The 18,956-nt window shown below is 49.8% G+C and overlaps 1 protein-coding gene across 1 annotated transcript in view; it reads left to right on the plus strand.

The window, feature by feature from the left end:
* RPH3AL (rabphilin 3A like (without C2 domains)) overlaps positions 1–18,956 on the plus strand; it is a 61,192-nt gene that overhangs the window by 13,581 nt on the left and 28,655 nt on the right. The window contains exon 5 of the mRNA XM_077836866.1: positions 18,268–18,439. Coding sequence (XP_077692992.1) covers positions 18,268–18,439 — 172 coding nt within the window. The remainder of the gene's footprint in view (positions 1–18,267; positions 18,440–18,956) is intronic.

The raw sequence follows: 18,956 nt of genomic DNA on the forward strand, positions 1-18,956 counted from the left end.
ATCCACATGTTCTGTTCCCCTGACTCAGGTCCAGGTTTGTAACGTAAGTCAAGGCATGCTTTGTGCTCTACAGAGAGCCGGGTGCTGGAGCTGAACTGAAATCAGTCTCTGGCTTTACTCTCTCTCTTTCCCGTGCATTATCTTTTCCCATCTTGGTTTAACTGCCTTTTTAAAAAGTCTTTATATAAAAATAATAAAAGCCATGATCACTAGACAGAAAAGAACATTAAAATGTCCAGTAATAAGTGTTATATGTGCCCAGCATGCCAGGTGACGATAACCTTCAGAGCTTTCTCTGTAGCTGAAACCACAGCTCCAACCAAAGTGCTTCTCTGTCTAATGAAAACTGATGGAACCTTTCTTCTTAGACATACAGTAAAATAGCCTTATCTCCTCCCCTCTCCCCCCTTCCCCCCCAAATTCTGTCTCTTCGGTTTCTTTTCGTGTTGCTCGCCAGCGAAAAGTAATGGCTTGGGCAACCTTGGACAGCAAAGTGGCAGAACAGATAGTGACACAGCAAAGAGCACTGGAGGGGGACTCGAGAGCTCTGGGTTCTATTCCCAGTGCTGCTGCTGAGTGATCTCGGGCAAATCACATCACTGTTCTCTGCCTCAGTTTCCCTGTCTGTAAAATGGGGACGATGACACTGACCTTTGTAAAAGCGCTTTGAGATCTACTGATGAAAAGTGCTATGTAAGAGCTGGTGTTCTGTATTATACGATTCCTCTGCCCCGATGACGTGCCTTGGGCTACCAACCCATTTTGCGATATTCCTCCCCTGCCTCAAAAAGCAAAGGAATTAGAGAAAAATCTAATGCCCAGAAAACAAGTCCTTCTTCCCTGCTTTATTAGTACTGCAGTGAGAGTGGTGCTGTGGCAAGCAGGCTCCTGCAGTTGGCAGTGCTGGGGTTGTGCCTAGTATGTGCCATGCTCGAGCCAGTCGTAGAAGGTGGCTCAGAGGCTGTGATATCATGGAGCTAAGAGCTACTGTAGCCTTTTGCAAACAGCAGTGAATTTCTACAGTCCCCTGGTGTGGGAGGGAACTATAGATCCCTGTTTGACAAGTTGGGAGCAGGCAGAGAACTTAAGGCAGCTTCAGCAATGCACTTAAGCATGTGCTTATCTCACTGAGTCAGCTGGATTTAAGCACGTGTTTAACTTTAATGTCACGCTTAAGTGTTTGCTGCATTGGGACTTAGGTGACTTGCCGAAGGCCCTGGAGAGTTGGTCTCAGAACTGCAATCAAAACTCCTGGCTTCCAGTCCTGTGCTCAGACCACTCCCCATTCAATCCCTGTCTTAGCAGACCCAAGGGTGGGTGGCCTGCAATTATTACACCACTCTGTGGCATTCAGGAGACGTGCCCCCAGCAGACACACTCCATATGTGATGCCTCCAGCTAGCCAGCTCTCGGCACCTCATCAACACTCTGGTGTCAGCCAGAGCCATGGCTCAGAAAATTACTGGCTATCTGTGCATGATATTTATGGAGTTCTTAACCTCATTGTGCTATGCTGACAAGTGAGAGGGGGAAGGAATTTGGATCCACTGTGGGGAACCTTTGTGGACTAAATAGCACAGAAGCCGATTTACTAAATCTTATAAACCTGGGCTCTCTTCCCTGCCAAACAAAATTTTCCCTTCAGCAGCCTCTGCGTGCAGAGTGAGGGAGTCTCCGTTAGTTGCCATGTGCTTCCATGCTCAGGATGCTGCCTGTGTCATCGTTGATGTCGTGCAGGTATCCATCACAACAGCACCTGAGTATGCCCTCCCCAGCCTCAGACAGAGCCACAGCCCAGCACTGGCCACGTAGGGAGAGATCTTGCACACGCCCAGTGACTGGTAGGGCTGCAACTCAGCTGAGTCTCTTCCGCAGGCTTGGGCATCTGCTCTCTCCTTTCCAGTTCCCAGGAGTTCCTCGCTGGGGGCTGCTGGTTTCCACTTCCATGGTGGAGAGCCTAGCCCATCTCTGAGATAGCCGGGGCCCTTCCAGGCAGCACCTTCAAGGTCAGTCCCAGGATTTAGAGCTGGGCCAGCTCTTAGACTGGCATGCAGAGCTCTGGTGCAGCACCTTATCTATCTGGATGCCTGGCCTGACTGGTGCTTACCCAGCAGGGGTGTTACTGTGGCCTCCCTGGAGGAATGCAAATTGAGTGAATTGCAGTACTCTGTCTGTCTGAGCAGTGTAACAAGGAACAAGAGAGATACTGGACAGCGAGCTGTGTGTGTTGTTGAAAGGGCTCCATGGAGCTCATTTTGCTGCCTTTTGTTTTGTTTTGCTGACTCCCTGCTCCTTTGCTGGATTCTCTACGTATCCTTGCCTCGTGTACTGGTGAGCTCTGATGGGGCCCTGCCCTACCACCTCTACTGAACGCTGGCCCCGATTTAGCCATGGTGGGAGCATTAGCTCTGGTCTACACTCCACATAGCCCCCAGACAGCTGTTGGTGTAGCAGCATCAGCACTGGCCCCATATGTAGACCATGGCAAGCCGGGGTTTGCATTAACTCAGTCAGTGCTGTCTTCGTCTATGCTGAAGGGACAGCTCCAGAATAGCTGCACGGATTGCTCAACCAGAGGTGTTGCATAACCTTGGCATAGACAAGGTGCCTTTGGCTGCCTGTGTTTTAGCACTGTGTTGTCTGGTGCTGCTATCAAAGCAGGACCAATCCCAACTAAATCATCCCAGCCAGAGCTTTAAGTTGGGCCTTAAAAACCTCTAAGGATGGAGATTCTACCACCTCCCTAGGGAACCCATCCAGCGCTTCACCACCCTCCTAGTGAATAGTATTTCCTAGTATCCAACCTACTCCTCCCCCACTACAACTTGAGACCATTGCTCCTTGTCCTGTCATCTGCCACCACTGAGAACAGCCTAGCTCCGTCCTCTTTGGAACCCCCCTTCAGGTAGTTGAAGGCTGCTATCAAATTCCCCCTCACTCTTCTCTTCTGCAGACTAGATAACCCCAGTTCCCTCAGCGTCTCCTTATAAGTCATGTGCCCTAGCCCCCTAATCATTTTTGTTGACCTCCGCTGGACTCTCCCCAATTTGTCCACATCCTTTTTGTAGTGGGGGCCCCAAAACCGGATGCAGTACTTCAGATGTGGCCTCGCCAGTGCTGAATAGAGGGGAATAATCACTTCCCTTGATTTGCTGGCAGTGCTCCTAGTAATGCAGCCCAATGTGCCATTAGCCTTCTTGGCAACAAGGGCACACTGTTGACTCATATCCAGCTTCTCGTCCACTGTAATCCCCAGGTCCTTTTCTGCAGAACTGCCGCTTAGCCAGTCGGTCCCCAGCCTGTAGCAGTGCATGGGATTTTTCCATCCTAAGTGCAGGACTTTGCACTTGTCCTTGTAGAACCTCATCAGATTTCTTTTAGCCCAATCCTCCAATTTGTGTCAGTCACTCTGGACCCTATCGCTACTCTCCAGCATATCTCTCCCCCCCCCGCCCGCCCCAGCTAAGTGTCATCTGCAAACTTGCTGAGGGTGCAATCCATCCCATCATCCAGATCATTAATGAAGTGTTGAACAAAACTGGCCCCACGACAGACCCCTCGGGCACTCCGCTTGATACCGGCTGCCAGCTAGACACATCGAGCCGTCGATCACTACCCGTTGAGCCCGACGATCTAGCCAGCTTTCTATCCACCTTATAGTCCATTCATCCAATCTATACTTTTTGAACTTGCTGGCAAGAATACTATGGGAGACCATATCGAAAGCTTTGCTAAAGTCAAGATATATCACATCCACCGCTTTCCCCATATCCACAGAGCCAGTTATCTCATCATAGAAGGCAATCAGGGTGGTCATGCATGACTTGCCCTTGGTGAATCCATGCTGACTGTTCCTGATCACCTTCTTCTCCTCCAAGTGCTTCAAAATGCATTCCTTGAGGACCTGCTCTGTGATTTTTCCAGGGACTGAGGTGAGGCTATAGTTCCCCGGATTCTCCTTCTTCCCTTTTTTAAAGATGGGCACTATATTTGCCTTTTCCAATCTTCTGGGACTTCCCCCGATTGCCTCGAGTTTTCAAAGATAATGGCCAATGGCTCTGCAGTCACATCAGCCAACTCCCTCAGCACCCTTGGATGCATTAGATCCGGCCCCATGGACTTGTGCATGTCCAGCTTTTCTAAATAGTCCTTAAGCTGTTCTTTCACTATTGAGGACTGTCACCTCCTCCCCATACTGTGCTGCCCAGTGCAGCAGTCTGGGAGCTGACCTTGTCTGTGAAGACAGAGGCAAAAAAAGTATTGAGTACTTCAGCTTTTTCCACATTGTCTCTCACTAGGTTGCCTTCCCCATTCAGTGAAATGTTCTGGTGGTAAAAACAGCGACGCCCTCTCGACGCTAGCTCTTCCACTGGTGGAGCTACTTTGATGCTAGTACAGAGGTGGGAAAATGCTGGCACAAGCAAAGCCTGTGGTTCAAACCAGGGCCGTTTTGAATCACGCGCTTAACTTGCAGCATGCCCGGAAATCCCAGTTTAATTACTTCCCCAAAGTGGGCGTGCTTTCCTGACTTGGGGCTGAGTTTGGGAGCAACCACATAGCCTTTTTATTTCGGTCTGACCCAGAAGCTGCGTAAATCACCTTGATCTTGTATAAAGCACTCTGCCCCCTCTTGCCCAGTCCTGTGTTCTAAGTGACAGCAGGATAAAACCATAACTCCAGGCATCCCAAATGTTCCCCTTCCTGCTTTTCTCCCTCCACTGCCTTACCATTTAAAACCCCGCTAGTGCATTAGGCTGGAGTGGTGGGTTACAGAGAAAATGAATTATTTTACCATTGTTCCCTTTTGAAATGCACGATGATTGCTGTGTGTATCTGTGCAGAGGAGGGGACTTTCAGTCATTTCTTGCTTAGCAGTGTTCTGTTCTCAAGGCGTTTTTGTGTGTTTTGCAGCTTGAGAGACGCACACCGTTTACCCGGAGTTCTGTTCTCTGAGCAATGGGTTATTTGTGTAGGTGGGATCGGGAGGTGCAATAGCATGTGCCTCTCTGCCGCTATGCTTGGGAGGACGGTGTCTATCAGCCTGTGGTGACTGAAAATGTCCTTGTTTTAAATCCCTTGTGAAACGTCTTGGAGCATGAGATGTACAGAATGAACTGCAGCACAGCCCTCAAGGAAAATGCTTCCTTGAGAAAACAATGAGCCTCTGTACTTTTATGCCAGTCTCTTCAGCCAAGCTCTTTCCCAGCATTGGTCAGTGTCCACTCTGAACCCCCCACCGCCTGGCAAAGTGGGCAAGTTCTGTCACCCCATTGTACAGACTTATGTCCTCAGGAGACTAAACTGTTGTGTGTGCCACCGGCAGAGAACGAGAGAGACTGAGATGGCACGGATGCCCCTGCAATGGCAGGAAATCGATTAGGTGGGCTATGCTCGGTCGATGACCCGCGCCCCATTCTGCAGCGGAAAGGGCGCACACACACAAACTCACACACCATGTCTGTGCCAATCTGTTCTAGGGGAATATTCCTTCCGAAGGGATCGGTAGCAAGGCTGGGACAGGAGCGTGCTGCTGGGCAAGTGATGACACAGTGTTCTTAGCCATCTGCCTAATAATTGAACAGCGAGAGATTGGAGGGCTCAGGGGACAAAGGGAGGTTTTTGCTTCCAGGTCATTCTAAAGCTGCTTCCTTTTCCTAATGACTAGTGCTCAACACAGCACATCTTCACACCTCCCTCCCTGCTTAGCCCATTGTGAATCCTACAGATTGTTTGATGTGTGCTTGGAAACGGGTTGCTTTTAAACAAAAGTCACTGGCCCAGTAAGGACATGAAGCTTAGTTTTGTTTATTAGCAGCATGTGGTGCTGTCATGTCAGCTGAGTGCTTGTTTTGGGGGTGTGGTGGTGTGTTAATTTAACGCATGTGGCATAGCTGTGCATTGCTTCCTATATGTACAACATCAGTGCTTTCACGCCCATTGCCTGTGTCACGGTTCACCAAGGCAAGTCTGTAAATCCTCCCTTAAGATTCAGTGGATGAAGGAGAGCCGGGGGGCTGCACATTCAGCCCCACGTTTGATCTGCCTTTGAACAGTGGCTCTGGAATAAGAGCATTAACATGGCCTTTCATGCACCCATGCTGGTTGAAGGCCAGAGCTATGGAATTAGCAGTGGGTCCAAAACTGAATTCCAAATGGATGCTTGCCGTGCACAGAGGTGGGTTCCACAGAAGGCTTTTTGCTGTAACTGAGCAGAAGGCACTGAGAAGCTAATGGGAATGGAAGCTTTGCTCTCTGCTGCTGATTGCTTCCAAGGTAATACACGGAAGTGTCCAAATTATCCATCCAGAAAGCCAGCAGTGCCGCCTTGGGTGCATGTCCTCACTACGCGTGTGGCATAACGCAGACACATGGTTTCCCGTAAAGCATCACCTGGTCCCAGACATGCCGTAGTAACACACAGGAGAATGGCTCTTGTGGCCCAGTGGTGGGCACGGTATTTCGGCAGTGGCACAGCACCGCTTGCTCAGGGCAGGAGCATGACTGTGCAGCTCTGCACTTTGAGTCTGCCTCAGACTCGCGAGAAGTAGTACCAGGGCTTGTGAGCACCCACGATGGTTTGCCTCACTGCATGCTAGTACTGGATACCTGCCCTTGAATTAGCAGCCAGGTGATATGGTGAGCCACTGGGAATGCCCTTGCAGAAGGGCGTGGAGGCTGGGGAGGAGGGGGACACTTTGTCAGTCGGGACATCTGGGAGGGACAGCAGCAGACTGGGAGTCGGTGCCCCTGGTTCTGTTCCTCGCCCTGCCACTGACTTGCTGGGTCACGTCACTTTGTCCTGGGCATTACTGGAATCACACTCAGAGGACAGTTTACCTCAAGTCAGATCTCCTGTACTTAGAAGCCTGAAGCTCCCCTGGCTGCCTGGAAAACGTCCCTTTTCTATCAGAACGAGCCTGCTCTGGCTGGCTGCTGGAATGGAGAAGCAAAACAGGTTAATTCGGTCTCTGACTCTGATGATTTGGCCTAGAGAGCATCCTCCTGCTGCACTGAGGAGGCCGTGTAGTTCTGCAATGGCACCTGTTCTGTCTCACTGTCTCCCTCCTTTCCTTCGCACGCTGGAGCCATTCACAGTGCAGGGGAGATGGTATCTGCACGGCCACGACTGCAGTTAGCTCCCCAATGGGCCTGGGCCGAAAACAAGGCCCAAATAACAGAGACTGGTATTTACATTGACTTTGAATGGGAGTTAAGTGCCCAACTCCCCTAGGCCCCTTTGGAAATCTCAGACACAGTCATTCAGAGTCCTCATTGCTCTGTTTCCTTGAAGCATCTGCTGAGCAGGCTGCTTTGAATAGCAATAAGGAACAAGTTCCTCTGACACAGTGTCTTATTTCTGGAGAGCTGCGGTGATTAATGGATTCTGCCTGCGGCTGGTGTCCCAGCCATCCAGAAGCAAAACACCATGTTCAGCAGCGCTTATTTTACTAAGTGTTGTGTGCAGAAATAACACGCATGCACGCACCCACCCATGAGCGAAAGTGCTGCTGAGCAATAACACGGGCAGGTAAACTGGATGGAGCCTGGATACAGTTCCTGATCAAAGATCAGCTGTGCAATCCGCATTCCCATCCTGCCGTGGAAGGAGAGGGTTTGTGTCTCTTGCCGTGAAATGCAGTTGATCTGATCTGCATTAGGCTACGACTGTTCTCTCGGTGACACACAAGCAGCCCCAGCTGTGCCACTGCCCCCCTCCCCGGTGTTGTTTACTGTAGCTTAGCACTTGTGATAAAGGCACTGTTCTTTCTGGGCAAGTTTTCCTAACAGATGCATCCAAGGCTACAGATGGATTTTAAATGGGACCTGGATGATGTGTACAGCCCACAGTGCCATCTGTAGCAATGCGGGCTCAGATAAAGGCAGTCCAATCTCATGTTCCAGAGGCCGAGCTCATCACTGTGGGGATCTGAAAGCAAGTCTTACCCTTCACCCCTGCACCATGTGCAGCATCACAGAACTGGCAAGGAGCATTAGCCGGAGTTACATCTAACCTGCTTCTGAGGAGACCCCAGACAGGAGACTGGATAGGACAGGCCCATGGACTGATCCAGTCTAGCAAATTTCTCTCCGTAAACAAGCATGTAATCTAGCTATCTCCATCGCCTGGCTTGATAGGGCAGCTCTCCCTCTTCCATCCAGACTCTTGTCAGCAAGGGGATTGTAACAAGGCCAATTGCTAACCTGGCTGAGGTTGGTAAAGCAGTAAGCCGCTCTCAAGGATGCCGGGGTAGTGTAGATGCACAGCCGGCACAGTTGGTTCACTGGCAGAGGCACAAGTGGAACTTGTTGTGACAGCTATCGGTGGAATAAGGCCCAGGTCTTGAGGGCTCTAATCAGGGCATTTGTGGCAGCAGGTGTGGTTCCCAGAAGCCTGTGCTGTGACAACTCGAGTTGCCTGGAGGCCGTCCTCCATTGCTGAAAGACAGTTTGGTGTGAGAATGAGAATCTTCACCTTGTGATTCCTTGTACCCACAGTTCTGTGGGTCTCACGATTTCCCACCCAGGGCAGGGCCAGGGGCTGTCTATCAACTGGCATGAAATACCCATCTTAATGTGTGGGGGAGAGGCTGCCCCAACTCACCACAGTGCTTTTCCATGCCTGTCCTGGTGGGCAAACGGCCTTCCTTCCTGTTATTTTTCTGAGTCCTGCATGGTCCATTAGCGCTGTACTTTGGCTGGCTTTGACTGATCCTGTCAGGTTCTACCAAGCGCCTTCCTGAATTACCACTTACTTTATATCTCTCTATATTTATATATCAATAATTAGTGATGCTATCATCATAATTAAAATCCTCTTGGAAGCGTTCATGCACATTTACATCTGAATTGACACAGCCATATTCACAGTGATAACGAAAACAACTTAAGTGGGGGCAAAGGGGGAAATCTTTAAAAAAAAAAAAAGCCCAGCCATTCAATCTCAAGGAGAATGAAACGCCATCAGGAACCTAACAAAAGCTCCATCCTGGCTTCATCAACCCCCTCTGTTTTTTTACCTCTCTTTGCTAAATGACGTTTTCAAGGCTGGCTGCATCTCTTGGTTTATCACAGTAAAACCACAAATAGGCGGAAGATTGCTGCTCTGGAAGAACATATTTCATCTCCTCCCAGGCTCATTATAAATGGCCATAGCTAAGGGTTATGCCTTTCCTGGGGTGGTTTTTGGCAAAATACCCCGCTGACAGAGGATCATTTATTTTGGGTTACTCTGGATCCAATCCAAGGGCCACGCACCTGTTTGCTATTGGTGAACTCCTTTGAAATACAGAGATACTATTTTGGGGGCTGAGAGTGAATGTATAGAATTAAAATAACATTCTCCATCACAGACCCATGACATAATGGAGGCCTGATTGAGGGTGCAATGCAGAATAATTGAAGCCCAGCAGCCACTGTATTGTAGCAAATGCTTGGGTCAGAGATGCGGTTGATTTTGCTATTCAGTAAGTGATGGCAGAATGGCAGTTTTGCTGCCCTTCAATTTGCTTGTCCTCCAATGCCTAAAGGTAGGAGTAAAGACAGCTGGGTGTAAATAATGGAATTGGAAATCTCCACGTTACGGAAGAGCAGATGAAGGCAAACAATGAAACTAAAGAGCGCTCGCTTGTGTAGCTTATCCTCCTTGTGCCGGGCCGTAGGGTTGAATTGAAATGAGTGTTCAGGCACATCCCACACATGGGCATCAATAATAAATGTTATCCCAGTGCAGTGTAATACAAGAGCTTGCATTTACATAAGGCTTTGCATCTTTCAAGAGTACCACAGATGCTAATTAAGAAACCACTGCCATCTTTGTTTTACGCATAGGGAAATTGAGGCCAGGAGGTCCAGAGATGCTCAAGGCCAGTAAAGGAATCTGCATAAGAGCTGGGACTAGAACGCAGGTGTTGCTGCCGTCCTTAGAGCAGAAGAATGTGTGCATTAGGTACAGATACACCCTCTTCTAGTGCAGCTTGGTCCCTCCTCTCTGTCCCCAGAGTAATTGTGTTCTACCAGGCAGTGCACTCTAACAAGAGATGGCCTGTCTAGAAACCTGGCTCTTTCTCTTCACCTCCTAACAAACCCCTGCACTGGCACTGGCGGGTAGGTGGCCTCTGGAAGGCTGCATCAGTGGGTTGCAGCTTGGCTGCCCCAGCAACTCTGTGCTCCTTGGTTGGAGCAGCTGCTGAGACCAGGAGCCAAGGATTCCTCCTTGTCCCTTCCCCACCCCATAGGAATCTAGTACCAGTTGTTCTGTTCCAGAAGAGGAAGGGGGTGGTGCTGGCCTTGGGATACCAAGGGGGAGAGTCATTGCCCCCAGCTTTGAGTGGATCCCCACCACATGGTCCTGCTGTCACAGCAGTCTAGGCAATCACACTCCATCTCTGGACAGTTCTGTGTAATGTGCCCAGGCTGGGCACACCTTAAGCATACCACATGGCTTCCCTTCTGCAGGCACAGCCTGACCCAGTCACACCCTTCTCCTCCTCTTGCTCTCTGGAAGCCCTTTGCAGGTCCAGGTGTAGCACCCCAGCCTCCTTGAATTGGCTGGGTTGGGATCGCTTCTCCACCTCGAGTGGCTTCTAAGTTTCCCAGCTGAGGCTAAATTGACTTGGATAAAATAGACATTTGTCTCCAAGTACCTGGTTGCAACTCTCCTCCTGTAACGTGAACAAGTACTCGATGCAACTGCAATGGGAATAACAGCAGAGCTATAAAATCACAGTGAATGTTCTGGGCTCGTTGCAGACATGGCTGTTTAAATTGTTTTCCATAATGAACAGCTGAATCTGCTGTCCAGTATTTTAATTTGGTTAGGGTGAACAAAATCTCCCCCGAGGCAGGTCTACCTGAGCCCAAATAGGGCCGGTGTCATTGTTCAACATCAACTTCATCCTTCGTGCGTCTGCCCACAGAAACACAAAACCGTTTCTCTTACGATATTGTGGCCCACAAGCAAAGCCTGAGAGTTTAGGGGCAGGGAGGAAGAGCAGCCCACAGGATAGTGAACTGGACAATGGGAGGCAGGCAGCCTGGGTTCTCTTCCTGCTGGCTGGGTGATCTTGGGAAGTCCCATCCCATCTCTGTGCCTCTGTTTCCTCAGCTTTACAATGGTGATGAGATTTACCCTCCTTTTTAAGCGCTTTGAGAGCTGTGGATAAAAATAGCAATGTACGAGCTCAGTGCTATTATATATTGAACAGTTTCGCTATCTATCTCTCCTGATAAGCAGTCCTATGGTGAAATCCAGATCCCACTGAAACTCTCATTGACGTCAGTGGGGCTAGGAGTTCCCTCCGAATGTTTGTGTAACCAGCGAGAGTAAACACTGCTTTCCTTGGAAAGCATAAAGCTCAGTATTAAAAGACCCAAACTGAAGGATTATATGCTGTCTTTTATTTTTGAAGCATCACTGCAGGTGTATTTTATTTAAAGTTAATCAAGAGTCATGCTCTTTCATCTTCATCGATTGCACTGCTGGCCTGTTTGCTGTGTCCATGATTTTGATTCATGGCCAGTAGAGCTAAACGTCATGTGTCCTGGCTCGAAAAGAATATAAAGCATAGACTATTTCAGACATTGTGCCTACCAGTAACACAGCTGAGTGTATGGAATTAATAGTGGATAAACTCTCTTGTTTTCATTCTGTGTTGGGATTGGTCTAAACACACGTTTTTGTACTGCTGTAACTAGGTTTGTGTGTGTGTGTGTGTGTGTGTGTGTGTGTGTGTGTAATCCATGGCGTGTTATACCTATTCAGCTGTATCAGTTTCTAAGCCAGTCTAGTTATAACAGGACAAAAACCTATGCGTAGATCCATCTTTACTTACTATGATCCTTTCAGTGTGTACTTCAGTGGGGGTGCACTTGGGACTGTACGTTGCTTGAAGGTATTGGCTCCCCTTGCTGTTGGGTATTTTACAGAGACCTGGCATATTCAGAGCTGAATGAATAAAGAGAAAAGCGGAGTACTTCTGTCTCCCACAACAGATACATGGAAACGCTCTGTATCATCAATCCCAGCTGTTCGAAAATCATGAGATTGGTTTAGGAACCATCAGGTTTTTTATTTAAAAGAAAATTGGGGCTCTGTATATTTGATCTCTGAGCCTGTAGGAGACACCCTAGGGTGAGCGCAGGTTCCATTTTCATACTTTCTTTTTTTAAAAGAAGTTTCTAGTTCTCATAGCTGTTAAAAAAAAAAAAAAAAAAAAAAAAAAAAGCTGGGATTGTTGCATAATCACCTGACTCCAGGAGCTGGGGCTTTAACTTAAACATCAGATGAAACTTGCGATAAAATCATGAGAGTTTAGGCTATGCTCACACTGCAGTCAGAGGTGGGATCGCAGTATGTGTAGACATAATTGAGTTAGCTTTGATAACAATATCAGTGACCTCTTCAGCACGGACTGGAGTGGGGGCTAGCCACCAGAATAGTTATCCAGGGTCCCTGAATCCCCTGCTGCCACGGCTTTGCTGCTCCTGGTGGTCTTGCTAGCTAGATTAAAGCTAGCTAGCTGTGGGTATGCCTGCAGTTGTAGTGTAGAGGCACCATGGAAAGGGAGTGTGGGCTGTTGCTTTATGTTAGGTCATAGCCCCTAATACAGGTGAGGGGCACATTCTTCGTAGGCTGGACCTCAGAGGCAGCGCTGCCCTTTTGCAGCCAGCTGGGGAGGCTTTCCGCAGACTCAGCTTCCGCTGCGTGAAACTGTATCCACTCTGACTTTAGGCCCATGTCTGAGGCCAGGTCTACACCACAGACTTGCATCGCTATAACTGTGTCCCTTAGGGGTGTGAAAAATCCATACCCTTGAGCGACATAATTCTATCAGCCTAACCCCCGGTGTGCACAGCACTATGTCAGTGAGAGAGCGTGCTCTCAATGCTGGCAGCCCAGATGCTAGCTCCCTCGAAAAGTCTCCACTCCCTCTTATATTTATCAGCAGAGACAATGTTGTAGGAGCAATGTGAAATGACAAACATGTTCTTTATTAGCTAGCAAGTGGGGGGCAGGTGTCAGAGATTTGGCTGTCTGGAGCATAACTCTGCTTAATTGCTATTGTTTTTGTCGCTATGCTGGGGAAGGAATTGGGAACCACAGTTCTTTAGCCCCTGCCCTCTCAGAATCCACCTCTTCTTATGGAGGTGCACAGTGGCTCAGCTCACGACTCAACCCAGGGTCAGTCATGCTTCAGAAGGGGGTTTCTGGTCCAGTCACTGGTGGCTGTTTGCTCTCGTGGTTCATTTTCAGCCCTCAAATCTTTTCACATTCAAGCATGTTAGAGGCCTGTGCAGCTGGCTTACTAAAAATAATCAGCGCTACGCCAGGGCTGACCTGGTACAGCAGCATGGATCAGCGCAGAGGACACTGGATTGAGAATCGATAAACTTGAGATTTGTTCCCCACTTGGCCTCTAATCTACCATCAGACCGTGGGTAAATCACTTCACTTCTCTGTGCCTCAGTTTCCCCATCTGTGAAACAGGGATGATGCTGATTCTTCCCTGCAAGTAAAAAGTCCTCTAGCAATGCTAAACACTGTTATCATCATCGAGCATTTCAAGCACCCTTTGATTATGCCCTGTTGTAAAAATGCAAGTTGCAGAATCCCTGATGAAATTAAGCGTGCCCACTATTGCACCGCTGTTTGTATTGAGACCCACATTTGCAAAGTGTTTTGGGAACGCCGGATGAAAAGTTCAATAAGAACCACCAAGTATGGCTATTTCCTCTGTCAGCTGCATCAGCTCCAAGCAGAACTGCAAGATTCACATTCTGCATGAAATATTTAAGTATTTGATCTGTACTTGATTTGAACAAGTACTTGATGCAACTGCAGTGGGAATATATCTGTAATATATTCACATTTTCTTGGACAGCGTGTCTCGTTAGTTCATTATTCTGTGTGCTGGGAGGCACAAATGAAATTGCATTTTCCGGTATTTATTCTTCTTCTCTGCTGCGTATCTCCTCTGAATCCCCACACTTTATGTTAAATATGTTTAACATGGTTGCTTCATCACAATGTTGGTATTAAAAACTAAGTTGGAGAGAGATTACAGGTTACTGCCCTTTCCATGCCAGCAGCACATTTGAATTGTCTGAGCTTTCTCCTCTTTTAACACTGCTGAGCCTGCAGTAAACCAGTGCCAACGAGTGACCCCCACGACTCAAGTCTGAAGTGTGTATGGGGGAGACACACCAGACAGAAAGGTGTAAGATCTGCACGGCTTTCCGCCCCAGGACAAAAAAGATTTCCGACGTAAGCAATTGCCCGTGGAATCTGCTCTTTGTCCCCAGTCTGCTGAGGACCACCAGGGCCCGGCACCGAGCGCGTCCATACGGAGATTGCCCCGGCATCGGTACTTGACACGGTGCCGAGGAAGGACTCTGGAATAAGAGACCCTCGGCACTAACGCGCTTTGGCACCGCACACTGAGGAGACAACCCGGCACCACTTGCACTCACTGATGCCATACAAGCAGCATAGAAAAGCCAACAGGGGGCGCTCCCCGGTGCCGAAAACAGTGGGACCGGCAAGCACCGCACTAGTGCGTCCCTTGAAGGAGCACCCAAGCAGCAAGAGTCGGCACTGTCGACTTCGGTTCCCCCAAGAGGACCGTCAAGTCTGGTGCCCAGCAACTCACTGGAGGAGCAGTGCCAGGTGGAGGAGTTAGAGCTACCCTCCACCCCAGACACTTTTGAAGCTGCCAGAGCTTTAATTGCCATGATGGCTCCTCAGCCCCCAGCGGTCAAAGATAAGCCTCGGCACCGTCGCAACTGGCGCCATCTAGAAGCAAGCCGAGCATGATGCAGCAGTCGCCTTCCCCTGCCTGGCACCATTTGCCTGGGCACTGCTCCAGATCACCATCACCAAGACACCAGGCTCTGGCACCGGATTCTGTTCTGGGTTCCCGACACCAGTGGGACGTTGCTTCTCTTCCCTGGCACAGAGGACGGAGCGGCACCAATCCCTGGCTCTGAGAGAGGACCGGCACGGGCCCCTCGACACCAGTCCTCTGCATCATCAGCTCAGCACCGGTGCCTGGCACAGTACCCTTCGAGTACCAGTTAAGATCTGTCTCATCAGACTTGGATGGTGACTCCTTCTATTCCCATAGCAGCCGACACAGATCTGACAGGCGATGGAGGGAAGAACCAGTGGCTTGGCACTTCCAGTGGCAGCCTCCGGCTCGGTGGCCCTTTTGGACCCCCTGGGCTTACCATCAGGCCCAGAGCTCCTTTTCCAGGGGCTCCCACTCGGTGGCCTCTGAGCACCAACCACCCCAGCCAGCCAAGGACTGACCTATGCCCTGGGGATCCGAGGTGACTTTGGCACAAGCCCCACCGCTGGCCCAGGTCGCCACTGAGGTGACTCCAAGGCAAGACCCATTGCAAGGCTGGGCTACTGCCACCATGGCTACAGTCGCCACAGAGGCCCCAGACTCTGTCCACGGGGAGGTCAGGGAGCCCAAGGGCCAGGAGAACCCCGTTCCACCTCTGGCCTCCTCATCTTCGTCCCCAGACAAGGCGGTGGCAGGAGCTTCAATCTCGGGCCCTCCTCCAGTTGATCACAGGGCCCACCAGGACCTTCTCCAGAGGATTGCCCACAACATGGGGTTACAGGCAGAGGACCCGAGGACCCCATGGTCAACATCCTCGCATCAGAGGGTCCATCCCATGTAACTCTGCCACTAATAAAGACGATCCAGAAAAATATTAAGACTCTGTGGCAGATCCCTGCTTCAATCCCACCTATAGCCGGAGGTGTTGAGTGCAAGTACTTTGTCCCCTCTAAGGGATACGAGTATCTGTTCTCTCACACGCAACTATGCTCTTCGGTAGTGCTGGCAGTTAATGAGAAAGAGAGATGGGGGCAGCAGGGGCCAGCCCCTAAATCCAAAGAGTCGAAAAGGATGGCAGGAAGGTGTACACAATTGGTGGCCTGCAGCTGAGGATTGCTAACCTGCAAGCTAGCCTCAGTAGATATAACTTCAACTTTTGGGACTTCATGTTGAAGTATAGGGAACTAATTCCACCAGACTCCAGAGCCGAGTTCTCGGCTATTGTTGATGAAGGGAAGGCAGTGGCGTGGACCTCTTTGCAGGCTTTGTTAGACTCCGCGGACTCGGCCACCCATACTCTTTCCTCAGGAATAGCCATGAGGAGGAGCTCATGCCTACAGGTGTCCGGGTTGCCCAGGAGCTGCAGCAAACTCTGCAGGACCTACCATTTGATGGCACAGGGTTATTTTGGAGCAAACAGACTCCAAGCTGCACAGCTTAAAGGACTCCCGGGCAACTATGAGATTGTTGGGCATGCACACGCCGGCAACCCAACGAAAATATTTCAAGCTCCAACCGCAGCAGCAGTGCCCATATTCTCCTCAGCCGAGGCAGGATTTTTATAGACATGGGCAGAAACGGCAGACGTAAACCTTCCAATCCCCCTTCTGGGCAGGGCCAAGGTCTGACCAACCTTCACTGGGCTGTAAGCAGGCCTTTTGAAGGGGTGCCCGAAGACAGCGCACCTGCCACGACACTGGATCCTTTCCCCTTGTTTTATGAATCGTCTATTCCACTTCTTCTGTGCTTGATTCCAAATAACATTGGCCTGCTGGGTCCTTCACATGATAGAAGTGGGATATTCTCTCCACTTCTGCTCCTCCACTCCCTCCCACACCCCCTTCTCGTCCCTCTTCAGGGACCCTTCTCACGAGCAACTCCTTATCCAGGTGGTCCTTGCCATAGGAGCAGTGGAGGAGGTTCCTTAGGAGCTCAGGGGCAAGGGATTCTACTCCCATTATTTCCTAATCCCCAAGGCAAAGGGGGGTCTCAGTCCCATCCTAGACCTGCGAGGACTCAACGAATTCATGGTGAAGTTATCCCTTCCCTGGTTCCGGGAGACTGGTATGCCACCCTTGACGTGAAATACGCATACTTTCACATAGCCATTCAGCCTGCGCACAGATGATTCCTACGGTTTGTGGTCAACCACAAACATTATCAGTTCACGGTCCTCCCTTTCGGTCTATCAACAGCCCCCAGAGTGTTCACCAAGTGCATGTCAGTTGTAGCAGCCTTCCTCCAGAGGAGGCAGGTGCAGGTATACCCTTGCTAAATGGTCTCAGCTGGAATCCCTCTTTAAGATGAACGTCAAGCCCCCACAATGCAGCACCAAAAGCCAGTTGTTACTACTGCAGAAATATTGTCGCTTGCATCCATTTTATGTTGGGGTTTGTTAGCATTGTCCCTTAGGACTCAAAAGCAAAGTGGTCCTGATGCAGCAACACTCTTTGGCCCATTTATTACTTTAAGCACATGAGTAGCTGTGTTGGAAGCTAATGGAACTTTCCTGTTTGAGCCGAGCATGCTCTTTCAGATCTATTTGTTGCAGGAGGTTTGTGTCTTGTCATAGATTTTTGAGGCCACAAGGGACCAGTAGACTATCTAGTGAGAGCATGTGTACAGATAGGGGATATCCCAGACTAGGTACTGGTAGGGGCTTCCATTTGTTATATTCAGCAGCAAGAAAGAGCGAATGGAGATGGGCCAAAGGGATGGGAGGTTCGTTGAAAAGAAATTTGGCCCCACCTGACAGGTAGCAGTTTGTCCTCCTCCTGGCCTGGTGGGAAGAGAGCTTGGGGTATAAATTTTGGGCATAGGATTTCATCCTGTTAATCCTGGAGTTTATTTGACTAAAGCACGTCCCAGGAAGGCATCCCACCAAGACCTCAAGAGACAGAGTATCCACGGCTTCCCCTGCTAGCTGGTTGCAGTAGCTAATCAGCTAACCTGACCTCGCTGTTATAAAGTTGTGCCCTATTTCTAATGTGAATTTATCTGGTTTATTGAAATCTCTGATAATCTGTTGCTGCCATGTGGGGGAGGTTGTTCATTGCAGGGGGTGCCCCGGGGGTCACCGAGTTCTTGCAGTGGGTCTGACTGGCAATCCTTGCAAAGCTTGCTGAGTCTGCTCCAGATGAGCCTTTTGAACTCTCCTTCCTTTGGTGTTTGTCTTGGGAGGAGAGAGATGGAGCTTCAGAGGAGGGCCTGGGGAAAGGAATGTCGTTCTAGCAGTGATAACGTTATCCTCACAGGGATGTCCTGATGGTCACACAATAACTTGCTCCAGGGAACTGGTGTTAGGGCTAGCCAGCCAAAGCCTGCTGGCCTAGCACGGTCGATGGGGCAGTCTCTGAGCCCACATGCTCCCGCTATGAACATGCACTGGCCGATGGGTAAACGCGTCTCTGTCTCTGAACAGGTTTGGAAGAGGTCCGGTGCATGGTTCTACAAAGGGCTGCCTAAGTACATAATGCCTTTGAAAACCACCAAAGCCAACGAACTGCACCTGCGGCCTCGACAAGCCGAGCCAGATGTGCAAGAAGTGAAGGGCGTCGAGACCAACCGCTCCTACACCTGGGCCAGAGGGAGAGGTCAGTCGTTAATTTCTTCCCTGTGTTTTCCTGTCTTGGGAGGACGGGGAGCGAGTCAGTGGTGCAGTAGTGCGTGTTTCCTAGTGATTAGCATATGGAACTGGGAGCTCTTGGTTTCTGCCACTCGCGCAATGTGTGACTCAAATCCTTTCCCCAAACTCTGTGCCTCAGTTTCCCCCTGTAGCTAGGGGATAATGATACTGCCCCACCTCCCACAAGGGATTATTAGTGCGTGCAAGGCAACGCACTGCTCATCTCACCCTCCCCCCACAATCCTTGCTAATAATGATTGATTACAGGACTGAGAGAGAGGCCAGATGGGGCGTGGCTGCTCTGTACATGTGGTGTGCACATTGCATTTATTACAGGCAGGAGAGCTCGCAGATGAGCAGATGAGTGGGATCATTCACTGATAAGAGATGCCTGCTTTTCCAAACGGGAGAGGCTGGCTTCTGTTGTCTGAGACCCTGTATCCTTCTCTCTTCCACACCAAAGTGATGTAGATGAAGTTAAGGGC

The sequence above is a fragment of the Eretmochelys imbricata genome, chromosome 17 (assembly GCF_965152235.1).
Source record: "Eretmochelys imbricata isolate rEreImb1 chromosome 17, rEreImb1.hap1, whole genome shotgun sequence".
Classification (NCBI taxonomy): Eukaryota; Metazoa; Chordata; order Testudines; family Cheloniidae; genus Eretmochelys; species Eretmochelys imbricata.